At 46.0% G+C, this 14,128-nt stretch overlaps 1 protein-coding gene across 1 annotated transcript; it reads right to left on the minus strand.

Moving 5' to 3' along the window:
- Positions 1-1,420: 1,420 nt before the first annotated feature.
- Positions 1,421-13,027, minus strand: CCDC198 (coiled-coil domain containing 198). Its single transcript, XM_061462629.1, has 6 exons — positions 12,368-13,027; positions 9,088-9,164; positions 5,283-5,369; positions 3,935-4,033; positions 3,313-3,478; positions 1,421-2,112 (listed from the first exon to the last, which is right to left on the minus strand). Exons 1-6 carry the CDS (start codon positions 12,582-12,584, stop codon positions 1,904-1,906), a joined length of 855 nt encoding a protein of 284 aa, XP_061318613.1. The 5' UTR covers positions 12,585-13,027; the 3' UTR covers positions 1,421-1,903.
- Positions 13,028-14,128: the final 1,101 nt, after the last annotated feature.

A 14,128-nucleotide genomic window follows, 5' to 3' on the forward strand; every position in this document is an offset into this window, starting at 1 on the left:
AGTGTGATGAGGAATGGCTGATGGAACTGAAGTTGTTTGGCCTGGAGTAAAGGAGGCTCAGTGAGGGTCTTATTGCTGTCTACAGCTAGCTGAAAGGAGGTTGTAGTGACGTGAGGGTCGGTCTCTTCTCCCAGGTAACAAGCGATAGCATGAGTTGGTGTGGCCTCAAGTTGTGCCAGGGGAGGCTTAGATTGGATATTCGGGAAAATTTCTTCCCCAGAAGGGCTGTCAAACCTTGGAACAGGCTGCCCAGGGAAGTGGCGGAGTCACCATCCCTGAAGAGATTTAAAGCAGGTGTACATGTAGTGCTTAGGGACACGGTTTAGTGGTGGACTTGACAGTATTAGCTTAATGGTTGAATATGATGATCTCAGAGCTCTTTTCTAACCTAAATGTTTCTGTGATTCTATGATTCTTGAGTGATAAGTCACAAAGCTGTAGCATGATCCACCAGGAAGTCTTCAAAGTTTAATGTATGGTATGATATCAATCTAGCACAGAAAGAGCCTGTCACTGCTAGTTCTGTGAGACTCACTGAGCATAAATGTTATTTCTTTCTCACAACATAGCTTCTAAAGTATTTTCCAACAAGAAATTTGCTGTGCATTTAGTTTTCTATTCAGGATTTTAAACAGTGATGAATTTGGCTGCCTTTTGAGTCAAACCAGCTGATTTAATTAATGAATCTATTCATCTGATATAAGTGCTCAAAGCTGAAGTAAAAATTCTTTGAAGATAGGGCAAAAGGACTGTAGGAGATTAGCTACACTAAACTCCTACCCTGAAACAGGATGACAAACGTAGAGGTTGAAACTTAGTGAATATTAAAATCTATTTCTACTTGTTGTTTTGTAAAAATTACTTCAGTTGCAAATGGCATTCATAGTAGTATAATTCTACAGGATGCGTGAAACACTTTTATTGTACAAATTTTGAAACTTTCTGCATGTTCGAAGAAAAGCCAAATGTAGTTTGTAAAAGCAATTCATACAGATTTCTCAGCTAACATTAGGGACTGTAGTGATGAGGGATAACGGGTTAAAACTTAAACAGGGGAAGTTTAGATTGGATATAAGGAAGAAGTTCTTTACTGTGAGGGTGGTGAGGCACTGGAATGGGCTGCCCAGGGAAGTTGTGAATGCTCCATCCCTGGCAGTGTTCAAGGCCAGGTTGGACAAAGCCTTTGGTGACCTGGTTTAGTGTGAGGTGTCCCTGCCTGTGGCAGGGGGGTTGGAACTTGATGATCTTAAGGTCCTTTCCAACCCTAACTGTTCTGTGATTCTGTGAAAACAGTGAATGAAAAACAGCTTTTTCAGAAGATTATCCATAAAACTGGAGGTTAGTACTGAAGAAAGCACCTGCATATCTGTGTCTGGGGCAGGGGAGGAAATAATAATAATAAAAAAAAAATAAAAAGTAATTTTAGAAATGCAGAATATTTATTTTAGAGACCTCCTAAATTGGTCATTTTACCTTACAATTTGAACTCAGCTTTTGTGGTTTAGAAAAGGATGTAAGGTTAAAAAAAAAAAAGTTAAACAGAATGGCTGAGTAACCCAAAGGCAAGCAAAACATTTCATTTCAGTTGGAACAATATTTGGGAATTTCTTCCAGCTTCTGCTTAGGTTTTTGCCAGCCTCCTTCTCCCTCTAGCCCCACTTCATTGTTGCTCAGTCCAAGCCATTTTTCCCCCAGATATTTTGATTCAGATACATAACCCAGACAGTTGTTATTTACTTCATATTTGTGATCTCCTCATTTCCAGTTGCCCTTTCCACTGGCCTGAACTACCAGAAATGCTGCTCACTGAGAACATTGTGTCTCCATTCTCACTCCATCCATCTGGGGGTTTTCAGCACCACCAGAGTTCTTCAGCATGTCCCTCTCACCCCAAGCCATGCCACTACAAATCCCTATCAAAGAAGTCATCAAAGACAGAAACTCTCTCTGTCTTGGTTCTCACAAGCATAGGTTTGTGGTAAATCTTCTCTTCCTTTTCCCACTCCTCAGACCCTGTGCTGGAGGTGTCCCAGAAAAGACCCTTCATCTGCAGCTCCCTCATCCTCCATCCCTCATCATGCCGCCTGGAGATTCCTCCATCCCACATGTTTCCTTGGGGAGAGAAAAAAAAAAACAACAACAACAAAAAAACAACTTAAAAGAATCATAATTTTGTAGAAATGCAAGCCCTGTTGCCTGGAGTTTAGCTGGAAATGGCATTGGGCAGCTGGAGGCATGTAAAGAGGATCCTGAGATCACTGTAAGACCAGACCCCCTGCTCAAGGCTGTTGGTGGACCATGCAATGATGAGGCCAGGAGAAAATTTCTGGCAGCTGTTCCTCAAGCAGTTTATTTCTTTCTCCTGGTGAGCCCACTTCCAGCTTCCCAATGTGCCCAAGGTTGCTTTGCCAGAGAAGACTGACTGCAAGGGTCAACACCCAAAATGTATGTGGGTATCCTCCTTCAGTCCTTCCTGCATTTCAAAGGGGGAGAGACAAGGCTGACTCTTCTCTCAAAAAACAGTCTCACAAGGTCCCTGAAAATAACAAACAATCCCAAATCACCCAGGTTTCCCTTTTGCTGCAAGGCAGCATCACACTTGATTTCTCCAGAGCTGAGAAAATTTAGATGCAGTCAATCTGGTGCAGTAGAAGAGCAATTCTGAAGCCCTCCCCGGGGCACACCGCAGGCTTGGGCAGGAGGTTTCTCATGCTAGGGCAGGGGGCAGGGGGCAAAACCTGTTGTAAGCACTGGTCTTCAGGAAGTCATTTTCCATTTTTTTTTCTCCTTTGCCCCTAGGTGAACATACATGTTGGTGGATCTTTAGAGGCTTCCCCCAGCCCTTGTATGTTCACCTGTGTGGTGGTGTTGTATATGCTCACATCCTAGGATACTTTCACCTGATGGATAACCTGACTCTCCAAGGATATGGAGCCCCAGGGACACTGTCCTCACACTCAGTTTGCTGTGCAGCGGACATGTGGGACAAGCTCAGACTCTCCTGCCAGTGGGAACCTGCTCCTGAGGAATTTGGCTTTATGCCTCTATGGCTAGTCCACAGCCCTTAATTCACATCTAGTCAGGTCTGTTTGGATGCTATCAGGGAAACAGCCCAGAGACCTGCATCCTCTTCTGAGGCATCCCAGCGCTTTGCCTTATAAACACATTGCCCAGCATTGTCATCCCAACTATTTTAAACCTGCATTGTATCACTGCAGGAGATGGAGCAGCGGAAGCAGCTTCCAAAGGGAAACTTCTCTGATGACATTTAAAAGGCTGGTGATCTTTTAATCTCCTTGGAAAATTACTTACCATGGTCATCTCCATGAAAACACTGATTGTGCTCAGCAGGGAGGAGGTCTCGGCTTTCGGTGCTTTTGCCTCTCTGGAGACTGTCAAGGACTTTCTTCTGGCTGAATTCCTTCATGTTTTGTTTATTGATATTTGTCTCCCTGTGGAGATTTCGCTTCAGCTCTGCCTGGGTTTGCAAACGAGTCGTGAACACAAGCAGCAGAAGAGTGAACACGTTCTAGCAGCTCAACATGGCGTACCATTAGGGGGTTGGCACTGAAAACAATTACACAGTCAAGTAGTTTAACCCAAGAAAATGGTGTTTGCCAAACTGGGTACATGACAGAAGATGAGCTGAACAGAGATTTTGGTCTCCCCATGAGCCACAGCAAAATGAGAGCAAAGCATTGGAAAAATCAGAAGTAACTACAGATCACAGAGGCCCACTGTGATGCTCCCCACCTCTCGTCTGCCCTACCCACTGGGAAAGCAGCAAAAGATCAAGGTGTCAATAGTTAAATGAATGACCTTCCCAACATAAATCTTGAAGCCTCCTGGTCCATAGGAGTGACACTGGGGCTGGGCAGCACCCCCGTCTGAGAGGGGAAGCTCCAGCCTCTCCTCAAATCCAACTCAGCATTACCTCTTGGCGCCTGCGGGTCAAGTCCAGCATCTGCAGCTTGTGCAAGTGCTGCCGCCTACCAGGGAGGTGTCTCAGGCTTTGCCCCTTCTTCTCCAGAGCCTATGAGGTATTTAAAAATGTAAATAAATACACCTGCACTTTCTCAAAGGAAAGGAACAGCTACCAGCTCCCAAGCCCACACCCGGCCCCTGAGGCTCACCCGATAGAGGCAGCGAGCACCTCCCTGAGTAGCCAAGTTGCAGAAATTTATCTCAGATTTCCACTGTACGTCACAGTTTATCTCACAGCTCTGGGGCATGGTGAAAAAAATCTTCATTAAAACAATGTATACATGCTTCTGCTCCTGAGGCATTACCACATGGAGTCAGCTGCCCAAGATAATCTCATGAACCAAAAGAAGTAAGCTCTCTTGCATGTTCAAGGTTTCAGAGGTTGTTTATGGCACACCACCCTTGCAGCCCTCTGCTTGATGACCACAAGCAATGGGTGTTCAAGTTGTTCAGCCATTTAAAGGACTGGTGTCCTGGATTCAGCAGTAGCAGTCGTTTTTTTCTCCTTAGTAGCTGGTGCAGCGCTGTGTTTTTGACTTTCAGCCTGGGAACAGCTCTGATAACACCGATGTTTTTAGTTACTGCTCAAATGTTTAGTCTGGCCAAGGACTTTCTGAGCCTCATGCTCTGCCAGGGAGGAGGGGAAGTTGGGAGGAAGCAGAGACAGGACACCTGACCCAAACTGACCAAAGAGGTATTCCATACCACAGCACGTCATGCCCAGGATGTAACTGAGAGTTACCTGGAAGGGCTAGCTCTCTCCAGGGTTGGACGAGGTATCAGTTGGTGCTCAGTCGGGCTGGGTGTTACCGGTCAGCAGGTGGTATTGTATTCTCTTCCCTTGTTATTTCCCTTATCATTATTATTATTGGTGGTAGCAGTAGTGATTTGTGTTATACCTTAGTTACTGGACTGTTCTTATCTCAACCAGTGGGAGTTACATTCTTTCAATTCTCTGGGAGCGAGGGAAAGAAAAGGGAGACTGCGTGGCTGATTTATGGCTGACTGGGTTTAAACCACGACAACTGGTCCTCAAACTTTTAGCCTCAAAAATATTTAAGGCTCTGGCCCAGCAGGTCAGCCTCATCAGGGAACTGTGATGCTGGAGAAACTTCTCCCTTATTTTGCATCCTTTCAGCCACACACCGGTGTTTCAGCCGGCTCACACGCTCAGCCAGGGACAGAAGTGCAGCCAGTGTGAAACACTAGCTTCTGTTCTTCGGACTGCCTGACTTCCAAGGGAAAGGAGCCTCCAGTCAGCAGCAGCCCTGTGCACAGGGCTCGACTCATGTGCTTACCTTTGGCTTTGGGCTTGCAGCCACTTCTTGCTGACTCCAAGGCTTCACAGGAGCAATTGCTTGCAGAGGGCAGGCAGGTTCAAGCTTCTGCAAGTCCAGTATTTATAATACTCAGCACTGCTTGTTCCACACAATCATAAAACATGATACAAAACTATATAGCATTTTTCCAGCTCCAGTTCTGGTCCAGCTGCTTAGGATACAGGAAGGAAGGAGATTGGCATTTCTAGCAGATGCTTAGTGAGATGAGCATCTCCTGCATTACAGTCAAAGTAGCAAATACCCAGTCTGACATTAGTTTCATCCCTGTAGGTATTTCTATACCTATATTGGGTATAGAAGCCCAAGGCTCCAGCCAAGTCCAGAGTGAAGACACACCCCAGCTCAGACTGCTTCATGTCAAAGCTGGAGAGGTATCACAATTTAATATGAAGTCTTCTAACAGGTCATCCAAGGGCAAATCCCAGTTACCCAAGACTAAGACATTTCTATGCAGAACTGTGCTTGGTACAAAGTGCCTTTCATGGTAGCTAGTGGAAGCAGGCAGAGACTTGCTTTACAGATACTCTGAGCATGGGGTTTTATCTTAAGGAGCTAAGTTGCCTCCTTAAAGCATGCCAAACCACTAGATGATACTGGGTCATTTCATGGCTCAATATTGCTACTGTCCCCTTCTAGGATGGGAGCTCAGTAGAACTTCCATAAAAATTAAGGGGAGCATCATCAAGTACTTCATCAATAAGACCTGACTTACACTTTATGTGGGACACCATTAACTCAAATATGAACAAGTGTCCAAGAAATGGTGACATATCCCTGACTGTCTGCGCTGAACTGCTGCTAAAGCCTGAGCTATAATTTTGAGGCTTCCTATAGATCAGTGAAAAAATGTAGGAGAAAAACAGTAAGCAGCATCATGTAAAGGGAGAATTCCCCATCACTCCTGAGCACCAAGTTCACGTGTCAGCATCAAGAAATCTCACAAAACTGAATATGAAACTTCAAGAATGGCACTAGGTGGCAGCATGTGACACCACAAACTGTGGTCTGGGCTGTGCAGCACTCCTAGATGCCACCAAGGCTGCCAGCACCAAGGGTGGCTGAAGGTAAATAAATTCCTGCATCTATTGGCTCATCTTCTTGTGCCTGGTGGGGAAGCCAAGCTTCAGGCTTTTGGCTGAAGTTCTGTCCCAGGCTGAAAATTGACTCTTTTCTTTCATCTTTGTGAACCTGATGGGATTTTCCTCTGGAAATACTTTCTGACTGAAATCCTCTACATGCCCTTGGGAAGGCCACGTCATCCTGCTCTGCTATTTTTTAAAATATTCCCACAGGGAAAAAGGCTTTTCCAGTTGTGTTTACACTCACCAACAGCAATGGCAGAAGCATGGGGTAGGCTTAACGGTGTCTGTCCTGCAGTGATCATTATGAATGTTTTAATAATACATATAAATACAGCCATAATGGAAATAAGATCAATGTCTAAAAATTACATGCTGGTAGAAGGTTTCTAAAGGAGGCTGTGATTCCACATGACAGTTCATAGGGTATAGCTGGGTTCATTGCAGGTGCTGCTGCTTCATCCTCCCCCCAGATCCATGGACACATTATTCAGTAGTTGGTGTCCACCTGTGTTCTCTGAAGCCACCATTCTTGGCAAAAGCTGCAGCCCTGGGTGGGGCGGGGGGGGGGGGGGGGGGGGGGGTGTTAACTGATCCCAACTGGTGACTCTTGTGTTCTTTATTATAGTTTAAAAAAACTTAATCACAGCAAGGAAGGCTTGAGCAAGGACCCCTGCCCTGTAGAGTTAGCTTGGTGGTGGTGTAACCCAGGGGAGCCTCAGGGCTGCTCTAAGTTGGGATGACCCAGCTCCTACAGGAGCACTACAGAGAAGCATGTGGCCAGTTGGGGCAAACACATCTCTTTTATGGGTTAAACAGCCAAGAAGTGTGTTTGCCTCTGTTTATCCCCAACCGCCCACCCCTAAAGACTCACTCCAGCTGCTTAATTAGGCTGTTGGTGTGCTTGTGCAGCTGAGCTCTTAGAGGGGTCTCAGCAGCAAGAACAACGTTGGCCCTTAATTGCTAATTGAAAGTCCTGCCTAAATGAGAGCAAAAGGGGGTGGGTTATTTCCAGTATTTGAGTGCTTCCCCAAGCAGAACACCTGCATTTGGAGGTCTGTTCAAGTTGTCCCCTTTCTTTACCTGATTTCCGACCTCTGAGCCCTTGCTCTCAGTTTTGGATCTCACAGACCTATGCCAAGTAGCAGAGAAGAAGCACAGCCACAAGCTTCAAGCAGGGGCTCTAAAAGAGAAAGATCTCAAGAATAAAGTGAAGGAGCTGCAGTTCTGGGGCATCTAGAGTGGTGTTTAGCCTGTGTCCCTGATGTCCTATCCCTAACCCTCTGTGGGTATGGAAGGAAAAACTCAATCTCAGTCAAACACCTGCAGCTTTGGATCCTCAGTGTTGAGCAGGTAAGAGATGGGAAGTTGAAAGGTGTTGCTGCCTGGTTTGGAAGGTTGTGGAGAAGAGATGAAAATTCAGGTGAAGTAGAGAAAGCAATGCATTTCTCTAGGTCTGGGTTTTAAATAACCTGATCTATGGCAGGAGTTGTATAGTCCTGGTAATGCAGCTCCAGTTTAGCACTGCAAGCGCATGATGGGGATTCTCCGAGGCCTGAGCCTCACCCACGTTTTATATTGAATAAAAGCATCAATGTAGGAAAATATCAGCGCAGAAAATGCATGTAGAGGACTTGTCACTTTCTTTTTTTTTTTTTTAAGCGAAGTAGCATCTCTAACCCTTCTGCAGATGGGACATTAGCTGCACTCCTTTACCTTCATTACAGTAAATTATATAAATACAAAGGTATTTCTGGAGCTTTACATATGTTGTAGTGTGTGTGTGAAAAACTCAAATCCCAGGTCAGGTAGTCATGGATTTCAGGGCTTGGAGGCTAAGAGATCTGGGAAATGCAGGAAGACGAAAGGAAAGAGGTCAAGGAGGAGTGATCAAGGGTCTTTTATGTTTGTTTTGGGGTGTGTTTCTTTTTAATATCTAGATATGTGGGGGATGGGGGTAGTGTGCCATGTATATACCATGCTGTTGAGGGGAGAAGGTGAAGGTATGTGTAGGTACACAGCATACATAGCAATTCTCAAAACCTAAAATAATTGCTCTGTAGTTTCATGGGCCCCTATTGCAAACCACATCTGTCTGCTTTACCTACCTCTTTGCCTTTAAGCTGATGTCAGACCTGGATGGGCTGTTTGGCCTGAAGAGCCAAAACCAACCCTAGTGATGTAAGTTGCATCCCTTCTGCAAAGGGCTCTGTCTTGGCCACATTAGCCCCATGAAAGCGCTAAGTTTGGGATGCAGGTACACAGATACCACAAAGGGAAATGGGTCATTACAGGAGAGGTGACCTCATGGGCAGCACGAGGGCATGTGTCCTTGTTGGGTGTCTCCAGAGAGGCAAGACTCATGGAGTCAGGCAAGAGAGTAAAGGCAGAGCATTGCTGCACTGATCCCTCTTTGGCTGTTCTTAGAAGGTGAAATCTTCACTTTGTGCTAATGAACCAAATATGACCTCTCTGTGGTCAGTGTAGCTGCTCTGCCCCAGGTATCTAACCTGAGCTGGTGGTAAAGCTCATCCAGGGATGGTCATCTGACAGTAGGACCTCCTATTTAAATTTCTGTAGGATATTTGTTTCCCTCACCATGGTGCCGTGACATGTGCCCAAGTCCCCAAGAAAGCCCATATCAGTGGGTCAGAGAAACTCAGAGCTTTTCAAACTGGCCTTACTTGAGGTCTTTGAGGTGGGTGCTGTTTAATGATGCTGGTTTCTCCCTTTTCTGGCACAGTGTTGAAAGAAAGGGGTCCTTAAAAATGAGAGAAGAAATGGATGAAGTTACTTTTGGGTGACCATCAATTACTAGGCTGTACTTGACAATAGTTTTCTACACTTTTTTTTTTTGGTTGGCATGTCCCAGTAAAGTCTCTCTTGGTGTACTCCAGTAACACATGGTATAAATTATTCTATTAGCTGCAGAAATGAAGTGAGCATGTACCTGTGCCTGCTCTTTCTAACAGATGCCTGCCATGTACCTCTCCTGCTTCCCTCTACAACTTCTCATGTATCCTGTATGTGTCAATAAACATCCTCTGTGTCTACTGTGGCCTCCCTGAGCCCCTCAGTCCCCTGTGTGACCAAGGGTTCTCCTCTGCTTCTGTGGCCTGTAACCATCAGGTGGCCAAAAAAAACCTCTGAGCATTGCTGTTTCCCCACTGCCTGCCCTTTCAAAGTGTGGAACAGGCAGCAGTTTGGATCTTTTCTTGCTGCTCGTTCACTGAGACTTTATTATTGGTGTTTGGTGGAGCTGAGAAATCTCTCTGATGCTTTTACAGACTGTGGCAGAGCTGGGCTACAACCAGTGGGTTCAGAAGTTAGCAGGTTATGCTTAGACAAGCAGTATGATCACAGGCCCTCATCTTTGGAAATCAGCCCAAAATAACATGCTACACACCAGTGATCACCTGTTATTAAAGCAGTGCTTTGGCTGAGGTCTGAATGTGATCTGGGCTTTGGTCTGTTCTGTGCTGGTGCTCTTGGGTGGACAACACTGCCTGTGCAGTGCAGAGTGCATATTTCTTTTACAGAAGACTTTCTCTAACCCACCTATTCTCCAAAAACTTGCCTTGGTGCTTTCAAATGCCATTTTATACATAGTCTTGAGTGAGGTGTTGCTGAGCAGCTCCTGCTCCCTTGTGGGGGGAGCCCCAGGGTGGCTGCAGCAGAGAGCTGGGGATAAAGTGCAGGAATTGCATTGTAGTTGATGCCAGATTTAATAGTTGTATTAGAAAGAAAAATAATAATTTGGAAATCACCTTATGGGGGACTTCGGTGGGTCCTTTGAGTGAGTCTCACAGTGGATTGCCAAGGAAGGGATCCTGGAGAAGTGGGAGGACGATGGAGGATGTTGGGGAATGGGAGAAGATGGTGACTCAATCGGATAAATGTTTGCTGGGCTCTGCAAAGCACTGGCAATGATTAACTGCTAAACAAAGCTGTGGCTGCTCTGTACATGCAAGAATGGGTGCCTGAAGTGAAAATTTACAGTGCAGGAGGCTCCTCCAGAGACAAACTTCAGGTGCTGGGAAGATGTGCTGAAATAGCAGCTTATGATAAAAAAAGAGAGGTTAACTAAGTTACTGCCTCTCAATCTGCAGGACAAATCGGTGCACAGGGAATTTTTAATGAAGTAAAATGTAAGGAGGTGTCTCATGGTGCTGGGAACATGGGACACAGCACAGGCAAGGGACTGCAACTTGGAGAAACTTGTTCTGGTGAGAGGTATGGCTTTGGGGAAGTTATTTCTCCTGGATGAAGTGTGATGGTTTGTGTTCTGTGTGTTTGGGGTTGTTCTTTAAGTTACTCCCCTTTATCTTACCCATGTGTGTGTCTTGTAGGAGATTTGTCCTTATCCTCTACAGATACAGAACTGGGAGCCAAGAGCTCTCTGTCCCTGAATCTGCTTTGTCCTGGGGCAGGAATGGTTCCTGGCATACCTGCATGATGCCAGCAAGGAGGGACCATCATCTCACTGCACTGTGCTGGCAACACCAAGCCCGAGCTGAGGGTGTTCTTGTGACCTCTGTTTTTATCTACCTTTGCACTTTGGTAGCAATGGATCCTCCCTGATGGACTAAGAGGGATTTAACACAAGCCAAGACAAACCCTCATAAGCCAAATAAAACCAATTCTCTTGGCGCCTTTGCTTATTTAGCCAGCAGCTCAAGCTAATACATCACTCCAGTACTCTTGAGCATACTCCTTTTATTTCTGAAAATGAAAAGTAATAGAAAATGACATTTGTCGAGAGAGTTTAAAAGTTTGGGGGTTTTTGTTTTGTTGTTTGGAGTTCATTGGGGGTTTCTTTAATAAAAGTACATTTTTTTTATAAGCACTTGTTAAATGCACAGTGATTATTGATAATTTTCCAGAACAGGAAAATTGGTTGTTTTTCCTGTCACAAAGTACTTGAAATGCCCTGTTTTACAGCCAGATCTGATTTGTATTCTCACCGAGACCTCCAGTTCCAGGAATGTCACTGCTATAATGCTGGAGGTTTGTTTGCTTTCACTGCTCCTTGATGCTGAATGATCCTGAAGGAAATATCCAGCCCCTGGGGAAGCAGTGGTGCTTAACACTGCGTGGTATGTGTCAGAAGTTCATTTTTTGAAATGGAACAGAGGGGAGGAGGGTGCAGATCCTCATTCCTCTGCATTGCCCTGTATCAGACCACATTTGCGTTCATAGGAGCTAAGCTCACCTAACTTGGCTGTGGGAAGCCCTTTGTCACTATCCAGCTTGTGCAGAGCTCTGCATCCACTTTCAGATGGGTGCAAACTTCCTTCCTTACCTCAGGAAGCATTTGGGTATGGATGAAGTTTAAAACCTGCTGTGAAAGGCTGTATGATGCCACTTGTAGAAAAACAAACATACATGTTGTAATATACATGTATATATACACACACAATAGCTATGCTATTTGCCTTTCCCTGCCTCTTGGCTTAGGAAATTAGCATGTACAAGGCATGGCTATAATTTATTTTAATGCTGAGTTTTACCTGCTGAGCACATTACCCAGCATCTAATTCTAATTGAGCTGGCAATATCGACATGCACAGCAGTGGCAGATGAGCAGAATGGGTGTATGGCCAAGAGTTATGGGGCTGCTGTATGAGGGTTTGTTTGGATAAAGGCTGTTTTCATCACATGCCAGGTTGATGCTGGGGAGTGGATGTTGGCTATTGCCAGGGGCATAACTGATGGAAGTAAGGAGACTGGATCTGGGCTCTGGTGACTGAGATGCTTTCCAAAACAAGTAAGGAATGGGGCGAATTGAGTTTTCCCAAAGCTAAAACATCCTGGAGATGGCAAAACACTACTGATGCAGAAAGGCATCAATACACACATGTACACACCCCCAGCTGCCCTGCAGTGAGCAAACCCACAGCCCCAGCAGATGCACCCTGATTCTCTGCCCTGCACTTTGCAGTAACACGGTGGTGACCTCCTTACCTGCAGAGGCTCGTCCGTGCCAGGTCTCCCGCAGAGGTGGAAGTTCCTTGTGAATGGTAGGGTTTCCCCACTTCGCCGCAGCCAGCGGGTGCAGGCTGGGCTGTTCTGGCATGCTGGGGTGCCAATATGGGGTGGTGAGAACTGGCAGGTCCTCCCCAGTGCGCATTGGTTCCACCTTGGTCACCTTGGGGTGCGCTTTGGAAGAGTTCAGGCCCATTTTGTGGAGTGGTAGCTTGAATGGAGAAGGAAAATCTGCTCACGTACTGTCCTCCCTAAACACAGAGGGATCTGTGTGAGCAGCTGCAGGGCCCACACATCCTTCCCAGCTTGGTTAAACATTGACCTGTTCTAGGCCATTCCCCTGCACGAGTGAGAGGTGGCTGTGGCTGGTGAAGAAGTGGAAAGCAGCTCAGAGAGCCAGTGTCAAGCCCCAGGGAAGCTTTGTTTTCTACCTACAAGTGATTTTCAGCTAGGGGCACCACCTCAGCTAGCTGTTGGCTGACCTGGAGTTATTTATATAGGCAGCTATTTTGATAAATATTAAGATTTTTAAGGAAATTTAATCCTTGGAGCACCAGAAGGGTGAAAGCATCTCCCACTGCATGGAAAAAGTAGCATGAGGATGAGGGCTGGCTGAGGAGCTCCTGACAGCACTGTTGGAAAAAATGCAGCTTTAGCACAAACCCACCTGAAAATGTGGGCCCAAGTGAGCCATATTATGCACTTGTGGAGCTCCTGCAGGATTTGGGCCAAATGCAGCAGGATCGGTGTGTAAGGAAAAGATCTGTACTTCCACACTGGCTCCCAAGCTGGGTGAGGGGGTTCAAGTTTTACTCAGAACTGTGTGTAGTCATTCATTTCCAAGGTGGAGTGGTTGGAAAATATGTAGGGAGGATTACTTACGCAACAAGATTAATAGTGCAGGGTGGGTTTTATGGCAGCAGTAGGGTTGTGGGAGGAGGTCAGGACTGTGCTGCAAAAAGACGTGGAAACCAGCAAACACAACAGTGCAAGGGAGACCCCAAAATGGCATCAGCGCTGGGGTTCCTTCAGTGGAAGCTTACCTCACTGGGATTTCCTGGACTGATCCTGTATAGGTTTGGAGCAATTATGGCCTCTTTTGCCTTTTCCTCCTGGGAGAGGACTGCTGGGAGGAGGATTGCACAGGGAAGTGAGGGTTATGGCAGAGCCAAGCATCTGTTACTTATGGCCAGTAGATCCACAGATGAAGCACTTCCCCTTCCCAGAAGTGGGGAGCTGAGTGCCCATAGCCACTGCAAAATACCACTGGCCAGGAGTGACACTTCCCAGAAGAAATCCTGGGTTACTGGAGCAACCCAATAGGTTCACGTTTAAGCCACAAGGTACCAACATCACTTGTGACTTTGCTTTACAATATGTCACACAGGGCGGGAGGGAGCAGAAGAGCTTAGGTTTCATTTTAGGTTTTGTTTGTTTGTTTTTTCCTCTTTTTCTAATGAAAATATAAAACCAGTGCCCTGCTTCCCTCCCATGTCTACTTATCTATTTTTAGGGTTTTTTTACTCCCTCCTCCCCTGCTGAGAACAGGTCATTCCTGTTAAGCAGCTTGGGAAAACTGTGAATTAAATGCAGTGATGGATGTGTCAGAGCAGTGGAAAACCCATGTGGATTTCAAGCTAGCATCCATCCTCCTGTATCTGGGTGTTTCACCTGGATGCAGTGCTGTGGCCCTGGCCTGCTGGAGTACTCTTGGATCCCCCTGCTCCCCATGCTGGTAAA

This window comes from Pezoporus flaviventris, unplaced genomic scaffold (assembly GCF_033815535.1).
Source record: "Pezoporus flaviventris isolate CSIRO_AGI_PZ_B2104156 unplaced genomic scaffold, CSIRO_AGI_Pfla_v1 ptg000035l, whole genome shotgun sequence".
Lineage (NCBI taxonomy): Eukaryota > Metazoa > Chordata > Aves > Psittaciformes > Psittacidae > Pezoporus > Pezoporus flaviventris.

Coding starts and splice junctions, on each gene's coding strand:
- CCDC198 (XM_061462629.1), bottom strand. CDS start 12,584: ATGGGCCTGAACTCTTCCAAAGCGCACCCCAAGGTGACCAAGGTGGAA. Junction 4,034..5,282: donor CTGCAAGCCCAAAGCCAAAG/GTAAGCACATGA, acceptor AATACCTCATAG/GCTCTGGAGAAGAAGGGGCA. Junction 3,479..3,934: donor TGACCCGCAGGCGCCAAGAG/GTAATGCTGAGT, acceptor TTGCAAACCCAG/GCAGAGCTGAAGCGAAATCT.